Source organism: Lates calcarifer, linkage group LG7_1 (assembly GCF_001640805.2).
Source record: "Lates calcarifer isolate ASB-BC8 linkage group LG7_1, TLL_Latcal_v3, whole genome shotgun sequence".
In the NCBI taxonomy this organism is placed as follows: Eukaryota; Metazoa; Chordata; class Actinopteri; family Centropomidae; genus Lates; species Lates calcarifer.
The window spans coordinates 9,995,625-10,011,221 of record NC_066839.1 but is presented as its reverse complement, the minus strand read 5'-3'; the positions used below and the strand labels follow the sequence as shown (position 1 = coordinate 10,011,221).

Genomic DNA, 15,597 nt, shown 5'->3' with positions numbered 1-15,597 from the left:
ATTTATTGAATTAGGTCTTCATGTGCCAGTGATGCTAATCTAGTCAACACTGCAGATAGAGAAGGAAGCTTTAAGTGCCAGAGAGGCTGGTTTAGTGTTAACAGGCTGAAAGGAATACCAGAGTACATGACGGTAAATTTGATGTAAAGTCTTTTCATCACTGGTTTCTGTGACAGTGTGATGTTATTTCAACACTGAAGTGCTAGACAGTACTGCACCCACCTGTTTTATTTATCCACAAAAAGAATGTTTTAAGTTAAGTTAGTTTAAGTTAAGTTCGCATTGTTATTCATACACGCTTGCAAGCAGAGCTGTGTTAAGTCTTTGTACATAAAGTTGGGCCAATCAAGACAAATCCAAGTCAGGTTTCAAGACTTACATCTTAAACTTTAAGTTCTTGAGGGCAAGTCATACATTTGCAAAGCATTCTGGTTCTAATGCTGACTTTTAAAATGGCACAACATCCCAGGCGAAAACTGAAACTTGCTAATTTTTGTAGTCAAGTCAAGTCTTGAGCGGATTCAGTTTCAAGTGAAGTCAACATAAAAATCAGTCAAAGTCATTTTAGAAGATCAAAACATAAGATTAAAGTCTTTAGGCCAATCTCAAGTACAACGAGTGTCAGAAAAGCAAGTCCTTGTTTTTTGTGATTGTAAAGCTGCACTTATCTGTGTGACACAATTTAGCTTGAAGGTGCTCCCTTTTCAGCTTTAAAAAACATTTTGAAAACATTATTACTTCCCGTTTTATGTCATTTGTTCACACTGCTGATAACTTTTCTTCTGATAGTTTACATAAAATAGCTTCTGTAGTTACTTTCAGCTCAAGTTACTACTGTTAACTCTCTAGATGATTGGTCAGGTCGTAAACCACCAAGATTTTATAGTTCAGCAGAGCATTTCTCTGTTCAAAGTGTTTGTGTTGTTGCACACTGTGTGTTTGGGTTTTTGGTTTAGCTGCAGGGACCCTCAGTCTAGGCCTGTGTGAACTTGGCTTTGAGCACTGGGGCTGTAATTTGTGCGTTCTAAAATTCCAAACAAAATACATGGCCCAGCCTACAATTAACATTTAAACCTGAACAGCATCTGCGCATCAGAGAAGCAGAACTGCTCGACGCTAACACACTTCATGAGGCGTTATCAGCGCAGTGAACCATAGCAAAATGTAGTATCAACAACATAACATATACACATATACATGTTACCTTTTTAAGCATACATTTCATTTACAAGGCTGACTGGAGCCAACTGAAATAAGAGCATGTCATCTCTCAGCATCAAAATATAGGAGAAAAATCCAAGTAGTTAAACAACGAGGCTACATTTAGTGAGAAAAGAAATGTTGTTATTGTTGTGTTTGTGTTTTTACATGAACCACAAGAGCCATAGCTAGCTTTGTGATATGACACCGATCTCACCACATTACTACAAAAGTTTATTTGCATGTCGAAGCAGATGTTCCCTGCTGGGGGGAGAGAAGGAGAGAGAGAGAGAGAGAGAGGAGATGTTGTGGTGTCGGAAAAGCTTTTACATCCTTTTGGTGTAAGCAGTTTTATTATCACTGAAAAATAGGTCATATGATTAAAAATAAAACTCCTCCAATAAAAATGAGATATGATAAAAGTATAATTGGCTCACGTATCAAAAGTAATATTCATTGTTAACAATCTTTAATCTTTCTTTCACTGTACCTTAAAGACCCCAACAAGCGTCTTATGACTATCCTTTTATTAAATATCAAATAGTCATGCAAAACTCAGCTCATGTGCTCAATCAAGACTGTGTGGGTGTGTTTTGATCTTGATTTGATTGGACTGACAGGCAACATGAGCAAACAGCCCCACAACTGTCTTCAGATTTTGCACACATTGTGACATTAATAGAGGGATTTCTCATGTGAAACAACCAAAACCGTTCCAGCTTTGGCTAAAAGTTGTGTGTTCATGTAGTTTCCTGTTGGTTTGTGTAAGAAGCTGATTGAGGAAATAGATTTTCGGGGGCTTTTAGCTCCAACAGTGGCTCCACTTCACAGCTTATTTTGTGTTTTATGTGTGAAACCTCAGTTTAAAATGTGGGTGAAAGTCTATATTTGTGTTTAAATTTTAAGGTATATGCAGGATTTTTCTATTCAGTCTGCCACACAATGTGTGTATTTCTCTCATGTTCCTACCATACACATCTTTCTGTGACTAAGTAAAACTTTTTCTTACAGCACTTGTCTGATTTTAAAGTTCCTTATATCTCCCCAGAGGTGATGTTTGCAGGGGATTTGTAGATTTCTTCTCATGCGTCAGCGTTTTTATAACAGCTCTTATTTAATTTACCTATCGCTAAGAGTAAATCTATGTTCTGCCTTAAGGCGGATAAACAGTAACAAGAGCTACACAAGCCTTTATCTCATTTATTAACCATCCTCCTCTTGTCTCACCTCTCTCACTCTTCTCCTGTCTGTCCTCCATCAGCACCATCTCTGATGCTGCAAGGCGTGCTGCGGCGTACGGGAGCCCCATGTGATCCTACTGAAGGGAGGTGTTGGTAGGTTGGAAGAGGTGGTGGTGGGGGGTGTCCTAAAAGAGTTTGCTGGTCCTCACACTTCCATCACTCCAGATCCAGGCCACCCCGGGGCGGAGCTGCACTGTAGAGCTCGTAATTTGGACGCTTTTTTTTGGGTGGATAACTCGCTTCCTCTTAACACAAACACACAGTCCTGGTCGCGTCTGGCGCGGAGGGTTTAAGACTGACCGAAGCCAAAAACGAGGAGAAGAGTTCACCTTGATTGTAATTGTTCGCCATGGGAGCAGAGAGCTCGGTGCAGCGGGACGGGAAGAGCCAGGAGGATGCCTCAGCTTCAGCCTCAGCCTCCGCCGGGGAGCTGAGCGCGGAGGTGAAGGTGCTCCAGGAGGAGGGCGGCGTCCTCGACAGCAAGGTACTGACTCCTCTTTTTAAAATTCCTATCACTGTCAGGCAGAGCTCCCTGCGCAGTGGGCACGGAAACAAAACCGCATTGTTATGTCACATTTGTTGATAAGGACTTGAATCATCCTTCCTAATGTCTGCCGTAATCATTCCATATCATATCAGTCAGTTTACCTGTCGGTACCCCCCCCCCTTTTTTGTGTGTGTGTCCCTCAGTGCACATCAGTTACGTGCTGCAGCGCACAGGCTCCATGTGCGCCTTGACGCCGTTTTTTTGCTGAGTAATGGGTCGAGTTGTCTGCAGTCCCGCAGTAATAAAACGCCAGCAGCTCGGCCCGGTCCAGATTCACAGCCTCAGAGACCACTCAGCAACACTCCCGATGACAACAGTCACTTATTTTTTTATTGCTTTTGACAGTTCTGAGGAGAGCAGTGATGGGTTATTGAATTAGACTGTTGATAATAACAGGGCTCATTGGTGACTTTTGATCGCACTCCCTTATTATTCACTTTTCATGTCCTTTCCCCAAAACAATCATAATTCTACTAATATAATACAAATCATATTTCATTGGGTTTCTGAAATGTAATTTAACTTAATCTAAAATGGACACCTTTCTGTTTGTTCTACTTGGGCATATCTAATGTAGAAAACAAGATTAAGAAAAATAACAGTAAATTAAAAAAAAAAAACAGATAATTGTAGAGCAGATGTAGGGAGCTGGAAAAGAGAAGATAATCATCAAAAACAAAAATGTGAAAAAAGTGGAATAGTGTGTAAAAATACACTTATCAAACTGAAATTTGATAAATATGATATTACCAAGGCCACTGTACACTAACTCACTGTTTAAAATTGGGGTCAGAGAACCAAAAACACAATTTTGTCAATGTCAGCAACACTAAGAGATATCCACTTTACAGTGATATAAATGAGAGGAGAGCAGGATATTGAGTGCAAATGTTGACTGCAACATTGGACTAATTCTGAAAATAGTTGCTGATGAAATTTCTGTCAGTCAACAGAGCGATTAGCTAATCGTTTCAGCTCAGCTCAACTTAAAATCATCAAGTAATCAAATCAAGCATGTGCTCTCATGATTCCAGAGTTTTGGATAAAATGGAGGAAAAACCTGCAACATAGCTTATAAGCCTATGTATTCACTCTTTTCACTATTTTTTATATTTCAAAGAAGCAAATACAAGAACTTAAAGGACCTATCAGTCAACATGCTCTTTTCATTTCCTCAGCTGTGCAGTATGTTAAGGTCCAGCTGCCAACATCTGAGGCATCTTGCAGGCTCTGCACTGTTACCTCTGTGTAAATTGCCCAGTGCTGTGTGAATGAATATTTGGAAACTGCCCACTAATGACTGTGTATGTTTCGCCACCTGCTCTGTTCACGCCTCATATAGCGTATTGGATTTATTGACGTTTTTATAGGCGGGAGGTCAACGGGTCAGATTTTGTGGCCCGTCTCTCTTCCTGAAAGGTCACCAGAAAAGGTCAGATGACACAGAGGGAGACGTGAAGTGAGACAGAATGCACAAAGGCCTCAAACATTTGGTCAAGATTTTAATCTGAGCTACATTTGTTCATTCTTGTGTAATTCGCAAGAATGAGTGTTGTTTGCTCGTGTTTTCTCATGCTGACGTGTTTGTGCAGTTATTTTCCAGTGAATTGACATAATCTGTGTGGCAGTTGGATGTTTTCTTAAGCCCTGAGCTGTTATCACAGGTATCGTTGCGGTGGCAGTGCTTTCACTTGTATTTTGCCAGTGACATTGGAATGTGGGATATGAGATGTTTCAAAGCTGAACTTGAGTACGTCTATTGTGTTTTGTGATTCCATCTGCGACTGGGGGTGAGATACAGTTTCTGATTGTAGTCCCATGTTTCTACCACTGACGAGATGTCTCTCCCTGTTGGTTGGCCGTCACAGTGTCTGAACTGTCTGCCAAAATACGTTCACATTGTTTGTTGTTGTTGTACTCACATTCCAGATCAATAACAGACAATATCAGAGCTATACTCCACCATTTTACTTCATTTGTAGAAATATGAGAAACACAAGCTACCAAACACTTGTATTACTCACATTTTTTTTTGGTCAAATTGTCTATTTCCAGGCTTGAGATTATTTGTCCCAGTGAATTTAGCTATTGCTCTGTTTGGGAGCTAAGTGCTATGAAATTCACAATCAGACTGATAAGAAGATTTATGGTGTCTGAGGGAGTGAAGATGTCAGATATGATTCCATGAAATTTTGACAGTTTCTTCTATTGAAATGACATTGGGCATCTCAAGGAAGTTTTAATCGAAAGCAACTAGACTTAGTTGTAGTCTAGGAAGACGTTTCACCTCTCATCCAAGAGGCTTCTTGGACCAGTCCCAGCCTGGTCAGATGTGAACACGAACTGATGAAGCCTCTTGGATGAGAGGTGAAACATCTTCCTAGACTACAACTAAGTGCTTTCGATTAAAACTTCCTTGAGATAACTATGACCTGGATGAATGAGAATATTCACAGACATTGGGCATGTTTTCGTGCTGGGACACAGCCAGATGCTGCACCAATACTGTGGGAATATCTCATATAACTGCTGTTTAGGTAAAATCTACAGTACAAATCTGTTAAACAATCCTAAAAAAATGAGGAAAAGGGCTGAAAGTAATGCTTACTTTCATTATCCATCAATCTACCAGTTAGCTGGTCTAGAAAATAGCTGTCGCAACTTCCTGAAGCCCAGGGAGATGTCACCACAATGCTTTTTTTTGTCCAACCAATGGTCCAAAACCCAAAAACTTTTCACTCACTGTCACATAAGACAAAGAAAAGCAGCAAATCTTCACATTTGACATCCTGCAAACCAACATTCTTTGACATTTTAGCTTTAAAAAGTGACTTTTTCGGGGACGTTTGATGATCAAAACAGTTGCTGGTTAATTCTGAAATCAATTAATCAAAAAAATAATTGTTTCAGCTCTAGTGAGGTAAAACTCAGATTTTCAGGTAGCTCTTTTACAAGCGAAACCTGTACAGTTTGTTATGAAGCACAGAGGAGAGGACCACGACCTTGGCAGCAGCACCAAGTATTTTATTCTTGAACCATCTCAGAGGGAGGAGGAAGTAACAGGAAAACTGCAGACTTAACTGTGCCATGTGTTCTCTGTAAGTGATTCACATTTATCTGAGATGAAAACTGTGATTTTTGTGTCTATTCATATTAAATGATGAACATAGATATCAAAGTTATTTGAAGTGACTGGAAAAAGGTCACATGAAATATTTGAGTATATCTGTGTCTGAGTGTGTTTTGCTCAGAGAGAGGGTGTGTGTTTGGATGGTGAAGTGTGTACTTGGTTGAAACGGATGGGGCCATCCGGCTTGATACAGATAGTCAATAAATATCCTCCTCACTCCACAGAGGAATTTTAGCAATGCTCCCCTCTCTCTCTCTCTCTCTCTCTCTCTCCACCACCGACCTGCTTTCCTCATACCTCTCTGTCTCCAGGAACCTCACAAGTGTTATACAAATAATCACATTAAGGTCATAACACAAGTAGGTGTTTACAGGGTTGGCAGAAATGTGAGTTACTTTCCTGAGGGTAGTGTTGTTGCGACCTGCAGTACAGAAAACATTGTATTAATTCTACAAAGTATGTTATTTCAGCTCATCTAATTATTTGAGAATGTTTTCAAGACATTTTGCCATTAGCCCAAAAATATTGCTTTTTTCTCACCACCACTAGCTAAACTGCTGTGTATGGACTCTGTGACCTTTCAGGCACATGCATGCCATGCCATAAGATTTGTTTATGCCTGTTTGGCCTTAATCTGATTAAGATTCTTGAATGAGTTACAATAATCAGAGTTTTGCACCAGTTAAAATGAAATTATCACACCATATGTAAACACACTTAATACATGTTGCCACAGCCTCTTTCAGCCTAAGTCTTTACAATACTTTTATTTCCCAAACAGACTTCTGGTGTCGCAAATTAATCTCTGAAATCTCTTTTCCAAATCCCCTTTCAGACATGCCATCTCTATGACCACTTAGTTCATCTGTTGTTCACACAAATTGTAGGTTTCTGTTTTGAAAAATGTCCATGTTCTGTTCAAGCGTGACAGGACTATTACAGATAGACCTAGAAAGTTTGCGCAATGTTAGGCAAATTTTGTTGACAACTGCAACATGCGGCTTATCTCTTTTTTAAATCTCTATACTCAGTGTTGGAGGAGAGCAATTCTTGCAAAAGTTTGTGCATGTCTTTTTGAAATGGAATTATAAGCCTGCAAAACATACAGCGCTCCCACCAAACAAACTGACATGTGGGATGAAAAATTTGTTAATGATTTAGATTTTATACATGTTGCCACACCTTCTTTCAACCTCTTTCTGTCTGGATTAACAATGCTTTTATTTCCCAAACAGACATCTGGTGTTGCAGATAAATCTCTGAGATCTCTTCTCTTTCTTAGAATCCCCTTTCAGGCTATGTTTCCCTGAAACATATCAAACCAATCATGTTGTTGCACTGACACATGATGTGTCAATGCACACGAGTGCAAAGTCACTACACGTTTTGAGCAGTTCATATCAGACTTGGCTGGTGATTCCATACATGCAGTTTAGAAATCCCAGAATCACTGATAGTGAAGTATTGGCTCTCTACCCATTCATTTCAATTGGAGCCACCCAACCACCCACTGGTGTTGCCAAGATGGCTGCCAAGGAGTGGCGAGACTTGCCTACGAGGACTCTGAGTCAGGTAGAGTGATATTGTATCAAACAAGGTGATGGCAGAGGGGGCATAATGTACTCAATCACAGTGCATCAGTGTTTCTTTTTGCTGACTGAACACGTCTACGTGGTTATGGCTGAAAAAAGGATGAAGTGTGAGTCTGCCTGGAGATCACACTGAAGCCGCAAACATACGCTCAGATTCATCTATGGTGTGGGCTTCAGCAATTATTGACAAGCTGAAGTATGATGTAAATAGTAGATCCGTCACTTTAGAATAAAGTGTCACTTGCTTATCTCTGTACTATACTGCCTTTAAATCTGTTATACTGACACCAGTACACCAGACTGAAAAGCAGTGTTTTGTTGCCCTCTCTGGTCAAAAGTTTCATCTCTTGTGTGCTCTTTTCCACCTGTAACTGCACCCGACAGTGATGTCACAGTGTGCTGACACAACTCGCAGTACACTGTGACATCACTGCAGCAAGGTGAGAAGTTAAACCACTGGAGATGAGCAAAAACAAGCTTTTCAGCAGATGTTAACATCTGTAAGACATGTAAACAAAAGCTTTATGGACCCAGCAGCGTGACATAAAGGCAGAGACATGACTTGAAATTTGTGAACATTACCAACATGTTTAATTGACAGAAAGGACTGCAGTGCATCTGTACAAGGAGCTTGTTTCTCTTTCTCTTCTTCCTTAATTTTGTAATCTACTTCCCTTTCTTGCATCCCAGCTAGACAGGAGCTTTCTATAAATACACTGTTACTGCTGTACTGCTGTTAAAGCTCCACCTGAACATGAGACCTGCATCACATGTCAGGTTCTCCACCCGTCACAATAGTAGCAGCAGGTGACTCCAATGAGTTATGTAATGTAATGTGCGCTGATTAAGGCTCATACGTTCCTGTATAATGAGCTGCGGCTGATCAGACGCTGCTGTGGCTCTGATTATCCTGTTTAGCAGAGAGAGACAGAGAGAGTGGACGGATGGGTGAGTGGGGGGGGCGGAAGGGGTCGGACAGAGGATCCATTGAGGATGGGCCGGGATGGGGACAAGCCAGGGGCCCCTGTGTGCAGCGGCCCAAAACAAGAGGAAGGAACCGACAAGGGAGGGGGTGGAGCACTGTTTTGGGTGGGCAGGGGAAGAAGGGAAGGGTGTGGAACCCATAGAGAGAGAGAGAGAGTTAGAGGGGGACCCAGCAGCGTGACATAAAGGCAGATGAATCAACCTATTGTTCCTTCAGCCCTCCCTCCTGCCTGATTTTAACAGGCACTGATGACAGAGGTTGAGTGAAAACGGGCTCAGGTACAAAAAAAAAAGAGAGAGAGAAAAAAGGGCAAACTCAGTGTGGTTTATTAGTGTGTGTGTGTGTGTTGAAAGTGTAGGTACAAGGCCTGTTGGTATAACCATGACAGGACCCACAAACTGATCACAAATCTGTTGGTGGAAAAAAAGAACATTTGTTTTCTACTGCTGCTTTGTTTACTTCCAAACAATCAGTTATCTTTACTCAAAACATCCTTTTCATCTGCTTATCCTGCATGTCAGGCAAGAAAACACCAGCTGTTGTGTCTGCACAAACAACATAATCAAATATTACTCTTCACATTAGTTAAAACTGCTTCGGTAAACTAAACTGAATCTGACATGTTTGGCTTTAAAACAAACAGACATCCACTCAAAGATTAAAGAAACCTGACTTCTATCAGTTTCAGCAAATGCTGCTTTGGGAAATTGTACAAAACCATATTTTCCCGTTGCTCTGTATCTTTCACATTCGGTAGACTAAACATCATTTGACTGTTGTAATGGCTAATGGAGTTAGAGCAGAAAGTCGAATGATGTAGGTTATTCTGCATATGAAAAGTAATTTATGCAAGAGGGCAAAACACCATTTCTATTGCACTTACTAAAATAAATGAAGTGCGCTTTACGAATTCACGGACATTAGAAATAGTATAAAGCAGAGGAATTCATTTTAAGCAGCATGAGGAACTAAACTAAACTATAACTTAAATGTGCGTACTGTTAACTTATAGCAGAGTTTTGTTTATAAAGAGTCATGGTGCTTTTTTCCTCTCAGAAATGTACCGCCTAACCTTGGATTTCTCATAATCGAGAATTTAAGAGTTGTTCTAATTGTGATAAACTATATAAATGAAGTCACAAAATTGGTAAAAATATTCCAAAACATCAAACTGATGCTTCACCCAAAATGGCCGCCTGAAATGGTGCAAACTGAAAAGGTGTGCAAACCTGCAACAGCTCCTAAATCAAAAATTACTACTACTCTGTGTATGATCCCAGATAACTTTCCATCATGATTTCATGAATGTTCTGATTCTTTTTTTCTCATTCTTGTTGAGGAGAAACAGGAAATGGCTTTCTGCTAATTAGAGTGTCCCTCGGTCACTTCCTGTCCTCCATCTCTCAGATTCACTGCCAGCTCTGTCACAGTTAATAAAACAGACTTGTGCGTTCGAGGATGTGAAAAACCAGAGCGCTTTTGTTCCTCTCCTCTCTCAGCCCCTTCAAATTAGACTTCAGTAGTTAGATCTAATAATGAGTCTGGAGCACAATATCAAACCCCAAAATGGCATCAACATCACAATGTTACGTAATGTTAGACAAGACGATGCTTCTTCTTTTTTTTCTATGCTGCTTGTTTTTGTTTTTACAGTGTCTGTGCAGAGTTCCCAGCTCATTTTTCCAGCTCAATTATCCATTAAATTAGGCTGCAGGTACACTGACAGAGAACTGAAAAAAATGTTTTTTCATCTTTCCACTAATGAAACAAGTTAGCTGAATAAATTAGATTATTATTAGACAGTGAACACCACAGAAAAGCTATGACGTCGTTTCACTGGGTCACTCAGTACGTGTTGCATAATGTTAAAGTTGTGCTTAAATCATTTCAATCAATTTTAAAAGCACTGGAACAAATTCTTTTTCAAATTACATTAGTTTCAACTTTGATCTCCCAGAAATTAAACAACTCTCTCCAAGACTCTGCAGTATATACTGTAGTGCAGTGAGACTATATATTACCATGTTACATTGTGACTCATGTGGTTGAGCGCTGTGGTGCCCTACCACCTGTGGTCATGGTGGCAGCATAAATCTGAGGGGCTGCGAGATGAGCGACAAGAAAGAAAAGCTGAACAAGAAATGTTTCTGGTACACAAAATATTTGCTTTTTTGTTGCATAATTTTACATCTTTAGGTCAAGAAACCTCTTCTGTGGTTGTCTTGGACAAAAACCATTAGACATAAACAAGCAATATCTACTGATGACAGTGGCTCACTGGTAGATATCGCTTTGTTTCAAGGGACCACAAGCAAAAAACTGGTTTAAAATGTTGTGTTTGAGTGATGTTTTGTGATAAAGACATAAAAAGCACACATAAAGAAAATGAAATATCTCCAGAGATGAAAGAACAGAGGGCGGTCTGGTCAAGTACTGACAATTTCTCTTGGTGCCATGCTCATATTGAGGCCTAGTTTGGAACTGTGAGAGCACAAATTGGAAAATGGCTTTCTATTCAATTTACAAGTTAGAATTGAGTTGCACAAACACACATGACCATGCAGTATCAGTGTTTCATCCGCTGCGATATCAATGTCGGAGGGGAGAGAAGGGGTTTTCTTCATTGAGAATCGTTGTCTTGTGGTGATGATTATTATTGAATATCCCAGGTCTGGCCAGCTGGGCTTGGCTTCTTCACTGCCCCACAGGGACTGTAACAGTTACTCCCAGTCAATCATTATGATTGGAAAACTCTGCCACATCAGCGTCCTTATTTATCACAGCCTCTCTCTATCGCCTCACCAAGTTTGACAGGTAGTTGTGCCTCGGATAAATGAGGATACATGTACTTGCATAATTAGATTTTGGTCTTGATTACACAATAATTCCTTTGTTCATCTCTCACAGAGACTGCCCTGAATAGTTTAGCTACAAGCCACTCCTATCTGGCCCATCATCTGTGCATGAAAACAGTGGATTGTTGGCTGAATTTGGGGGTTTCAGATTTATGTTTTTATCAAAGTCTATAAGTTAGAACTGATGAGGCATGCGTTCTCATCACAAAACAGGAATCTTTTGGTTTTTGCATGGTCAATATTTCAAAAGCATCCTCTCTCTCTTTCTGCTGAAGTCCATCCAGGCTCCTCCGCTGCGACACTGTGCTGAAAATAACATCTTACCTCCATTACATCATGAGCCTCTGTGGACTTGCTCACCCATCCCGGCTCTGCTGTTGTTTCACCCTCTTTTGGTTCTTTTTTTGGTCCATGATTCATCTTTTTATGTGCCCATGCACCTGTTAGCTCTTGCCCTGTAAAAACAACAGTGGAGATGCAGCAGGCCTTCCATTTTGTCAGACATTACTTCTGCAAGAACTGAAACAAAATGGCTCTTGATTCGATGTTGCTTACAATATGTACTACAGCTGTAACATTTACACAGAGGAGGACTAAATTTGTGAGTTATTGGTTAGTCGTTCATAAATTACCCATGCTAAATCATTTAAATATCCCTTTAGGGTTAGTGAAAGACCATGGTCTCAGTTTAAAGAAATCACATTTGACTGTTGGTAGGAGACACGATATGAGGTCAGTACAGTAGCCCATTTACACTTAACCACCTCATGCCTCTTTGGCAGATCACATTGCTCTCCAGCGTCCAAAAAAGCTAAGTGTAAATGCAATCAAGACACATTAGTTATGAACAGTGAAAATTGCTTGGGAGGAGGTTTGAGACATGTCAATTCATCGTCTCCCGAACACATGTAATCTTCAGTCTTTCCAACTGTAACTACGTGAGTGAACAGTTTTTGGAAGTAGCCACTCACACAGGATCTGTCCTTGGTGATAATGGGAGCAAAACTGAGTAAAACTGTGAAATTAGTATCTACCTGTCACGCCTTAAGCAACAGGAAGGTCACAAACCCATTGTCTTGCTTGTTGTCCATCCATGTGTTAACATTGGCTTATGGATAGTTGTTAGCTAACTGGGACGCATAGGCAGTATGTAGCTAAGTCTAAGTATGTAGCTAAGGATTGCAGCATCAGGTACTGACTAAGGGCTGGGGTACAGTGTGTTTAAAAAGAGAGAAAACCTGGTTATTCATAGTGCTCCTCATTCCCTCCTTCATGAACCCGTTTACCTCTCTCGCTGCCTTCTTCTCTGCTGCTCTTTTTTTTGCACATCCATTTTTCATCAGCTCTGGTCCTGATGCAGCACTAACTGCATCACAGAGCAGAGAGGAGGATGTGTGAGGTTGTGTGTGTGTGTGTGTGTGTGTGTGTGTGTGTGTGTGTGTGAGAGAGAGAGAGAGAGAGAGACAGAGAGATAGAGAGAGAGACTGTGTACGTGTGTCTATGTGTGTGTTTTATAATAGTGTGTCTTTAGTGCTGGTGGGAGTCAGAGCATTTGAAGGACAAATGGTGAATCATAGCATACTCACGTGGGACGCTGCAGCTGAGATTTCTTGTATTGACCAAACATACGACTCATATATCACAATCCCTGTCCAATAACAGTAAAACCCATTGACCTGAAAACCAGAGAGCAGTGGTGGAAAGTAACTCAGTACATTTACTCAAGTACTGTACTTAAGTACAATTTTCAAGTATTTTACTTGAATATTTCCATCTCCTACTACTTCAAACCCACCACACCTCAGGGAAAATATTGCACTTCTCCTCCTCTACATTTATCTCAGAGCTGTTAGTGATTACTTGCAGATTAAGAGTTAAAAATCTGCAATGAGCATATAAAATATGATCTATGTGATAATATAAAGCACAGCCAGTGTTCTAAACTGAAGTCTGTAGGTCACCTCAACAGATATAACCATGACACGCTGCTTATGAATAAATTAATCAAAACCTTAATTCAAATGCTCAGACGGGAGCCTTTCTGCCTGCACATTTACCTGCTTTTGATACTATAAATACACTTTGCTGGTAATATTTAAATGTTTTTACTTAAGTAAAATTGAGGACAGATGTTTTACTTGTAGTGTGATATTTATGGATTGTGGTGTTGCTACTTTTACTTTAGCAAAACATCTGAAAACCTCTTTCACCACAGACTGAAAGAAATAGACAAAGAAGAGGGACAGAGCTGATTGTGTGTCTTTGTGAAAAAAAAAACAAACTTGATATGCTCTAAAATTGTCTCCTCCGGGAAACTTGTATCTCAAAAATTACATTTATACACAAAAAACTTACACCAGCAAATATGTCATGAGAGAAATATAATGCCCTCTGGAAATTTTCATAGCAGAACGTAGCTGCAAAACATTTGCTAACAATGTGCTCCTCTCATAGTAAAAGTTCTTTTGTGACAAACCACGTACTGTATGTTGCGTTTGGACTCTGTTTAAGTGGTGTCTTATGATGCCCAGTGCTGTATCAGGATAATGAGAAGCATACAGGAAAGCGAGTCAGGTGGTCACTGCGTACTCAGTTGAGCCAAATGTGTTGTTTTAAAGGGTGAACTGAAATATCTCCTTATTGTCTGTGAACAACGTATCTGCCATGAGGCTACATAAGTCATAAGACGACTATTTTTCACTGACAACAGTTAAGCGCATTAGTCTGGTGACTTCAACAGACAAATTTTCCAGGTTGTAGCTGAGAATTCTGCATGATTTATTGAGACAACAAGCCACCATGACTTAACATGTGCCTGTTTGTGATTAAGCCATTCACATTTTTTTAGACTGGATAATTGCATTAGCGGACTAAAGCCCATATACGGTTCCAGGTCTGTTAAGCAGACAAATGAAAGTAATGAGAGGAGGAGAACAACACTGAGGAGCTGGTTGTGCTCTGGCAGGAAGATGGGCCTCTTTTTAAAGCTGATTTCTTTCACATGTCTCTTTTAACCGTGTTAAAATCAAATGGCACTTCATTAAAAAGACATGACTAAGGTTTTTTCTGAAATTCCACGTCTCTCATATCTGACGGATAAATATACAGTGTTGTGTTTTTTCACTCACTGCTCAGTTTTATTTTTTTAAGAAACTCAGACCTCACAACTTGAAAAAAAAGTTCAGATAAGCCACTGGAAACTACCTGCCCAGCACCAAACACACAGCAGACAGACACAGTGAGGACATAATTAGTGAGCATAGTGAAGCATTTAACAGCTAAAGAAATTCTCAGTCATCTACATCTTTGTATTTGTAGAAGTGCAAAATCAAAGGCAGTTGGACTTCCTCTTTAGATGCTTTGCCTCTTAAGATGTAGCACCATAAATTTCTGGTTTGATATTTCCCTCAGGAGCTGGTGGAGACCAAAACAGAGCTAAAACGAGAGCAAATATGGGACATGTGTGTGATGGTCAGAAACATGACACAAAATAAATGCTAATGTTTGTCCGTATCTGCTGAGGTTAATTGGTTTGGTTAACGTCGGCATCCTTGTTTTTTATTAATATATCCATATATATAATAAAATGTCACAAAACACTAACACATCTCTGGGAACTCTGAACTCAACTGTTGAGAAATGTTGATCAGTTTGTTGAGTTGCACCTGTTCAAGTTGACAATATAACTATATTATAGTTATATAATAAATGCAAGAATTACTGTGTTAGCTAATTCATTGGCTTTGATATAACAAAGTGTAAAATACACCATTAAGTCATCAAAGTACTAGGTTCAAACCATATTCTACAGTACAGTGGTGCTGTTCTCTTTGTACATTAACAGAACGACATGGTCTTACAGCAACATTTTCAGGAAAGCATGCAGCATCAGTAAGACTTGATTGTCTGTCTTAATAAAAAACTACATTAAGATCATTAGAGTTGTGTCCAGCTCCAGTTATGTTCAACTCAACTCCACGCTCCTCTTTGTAATCTGAAAATCACTTAATTTACCTCTTGCTGCTGAAGAGGAAGGTACAGATTTCA

General features: G+C 39.9%; 1 protein-coding gene across 1 annotated transcript in view; it reads left to right on the top strand.

Annotated features, from left to right (window-relative positions):
- Positions 1–2,461: 2,461 nt before the first annotated feature.
- Positions 2,462–15,597, top strand: part of akap12b (A kinase (PRKA) anchor protein 12b) — a 45,286-nt gene continuing 32,150 nt past the window's right edge. Inside the window, 1 exon segment of the mRNA XM_018672609.2 lies at positions 2,462–2,925. Coding sequence (XP_018528125.1) covers positions 2,791–2,925 — 135 coding nt within the window. The 5' untranslated portion in view covers positions 2,462–2,790.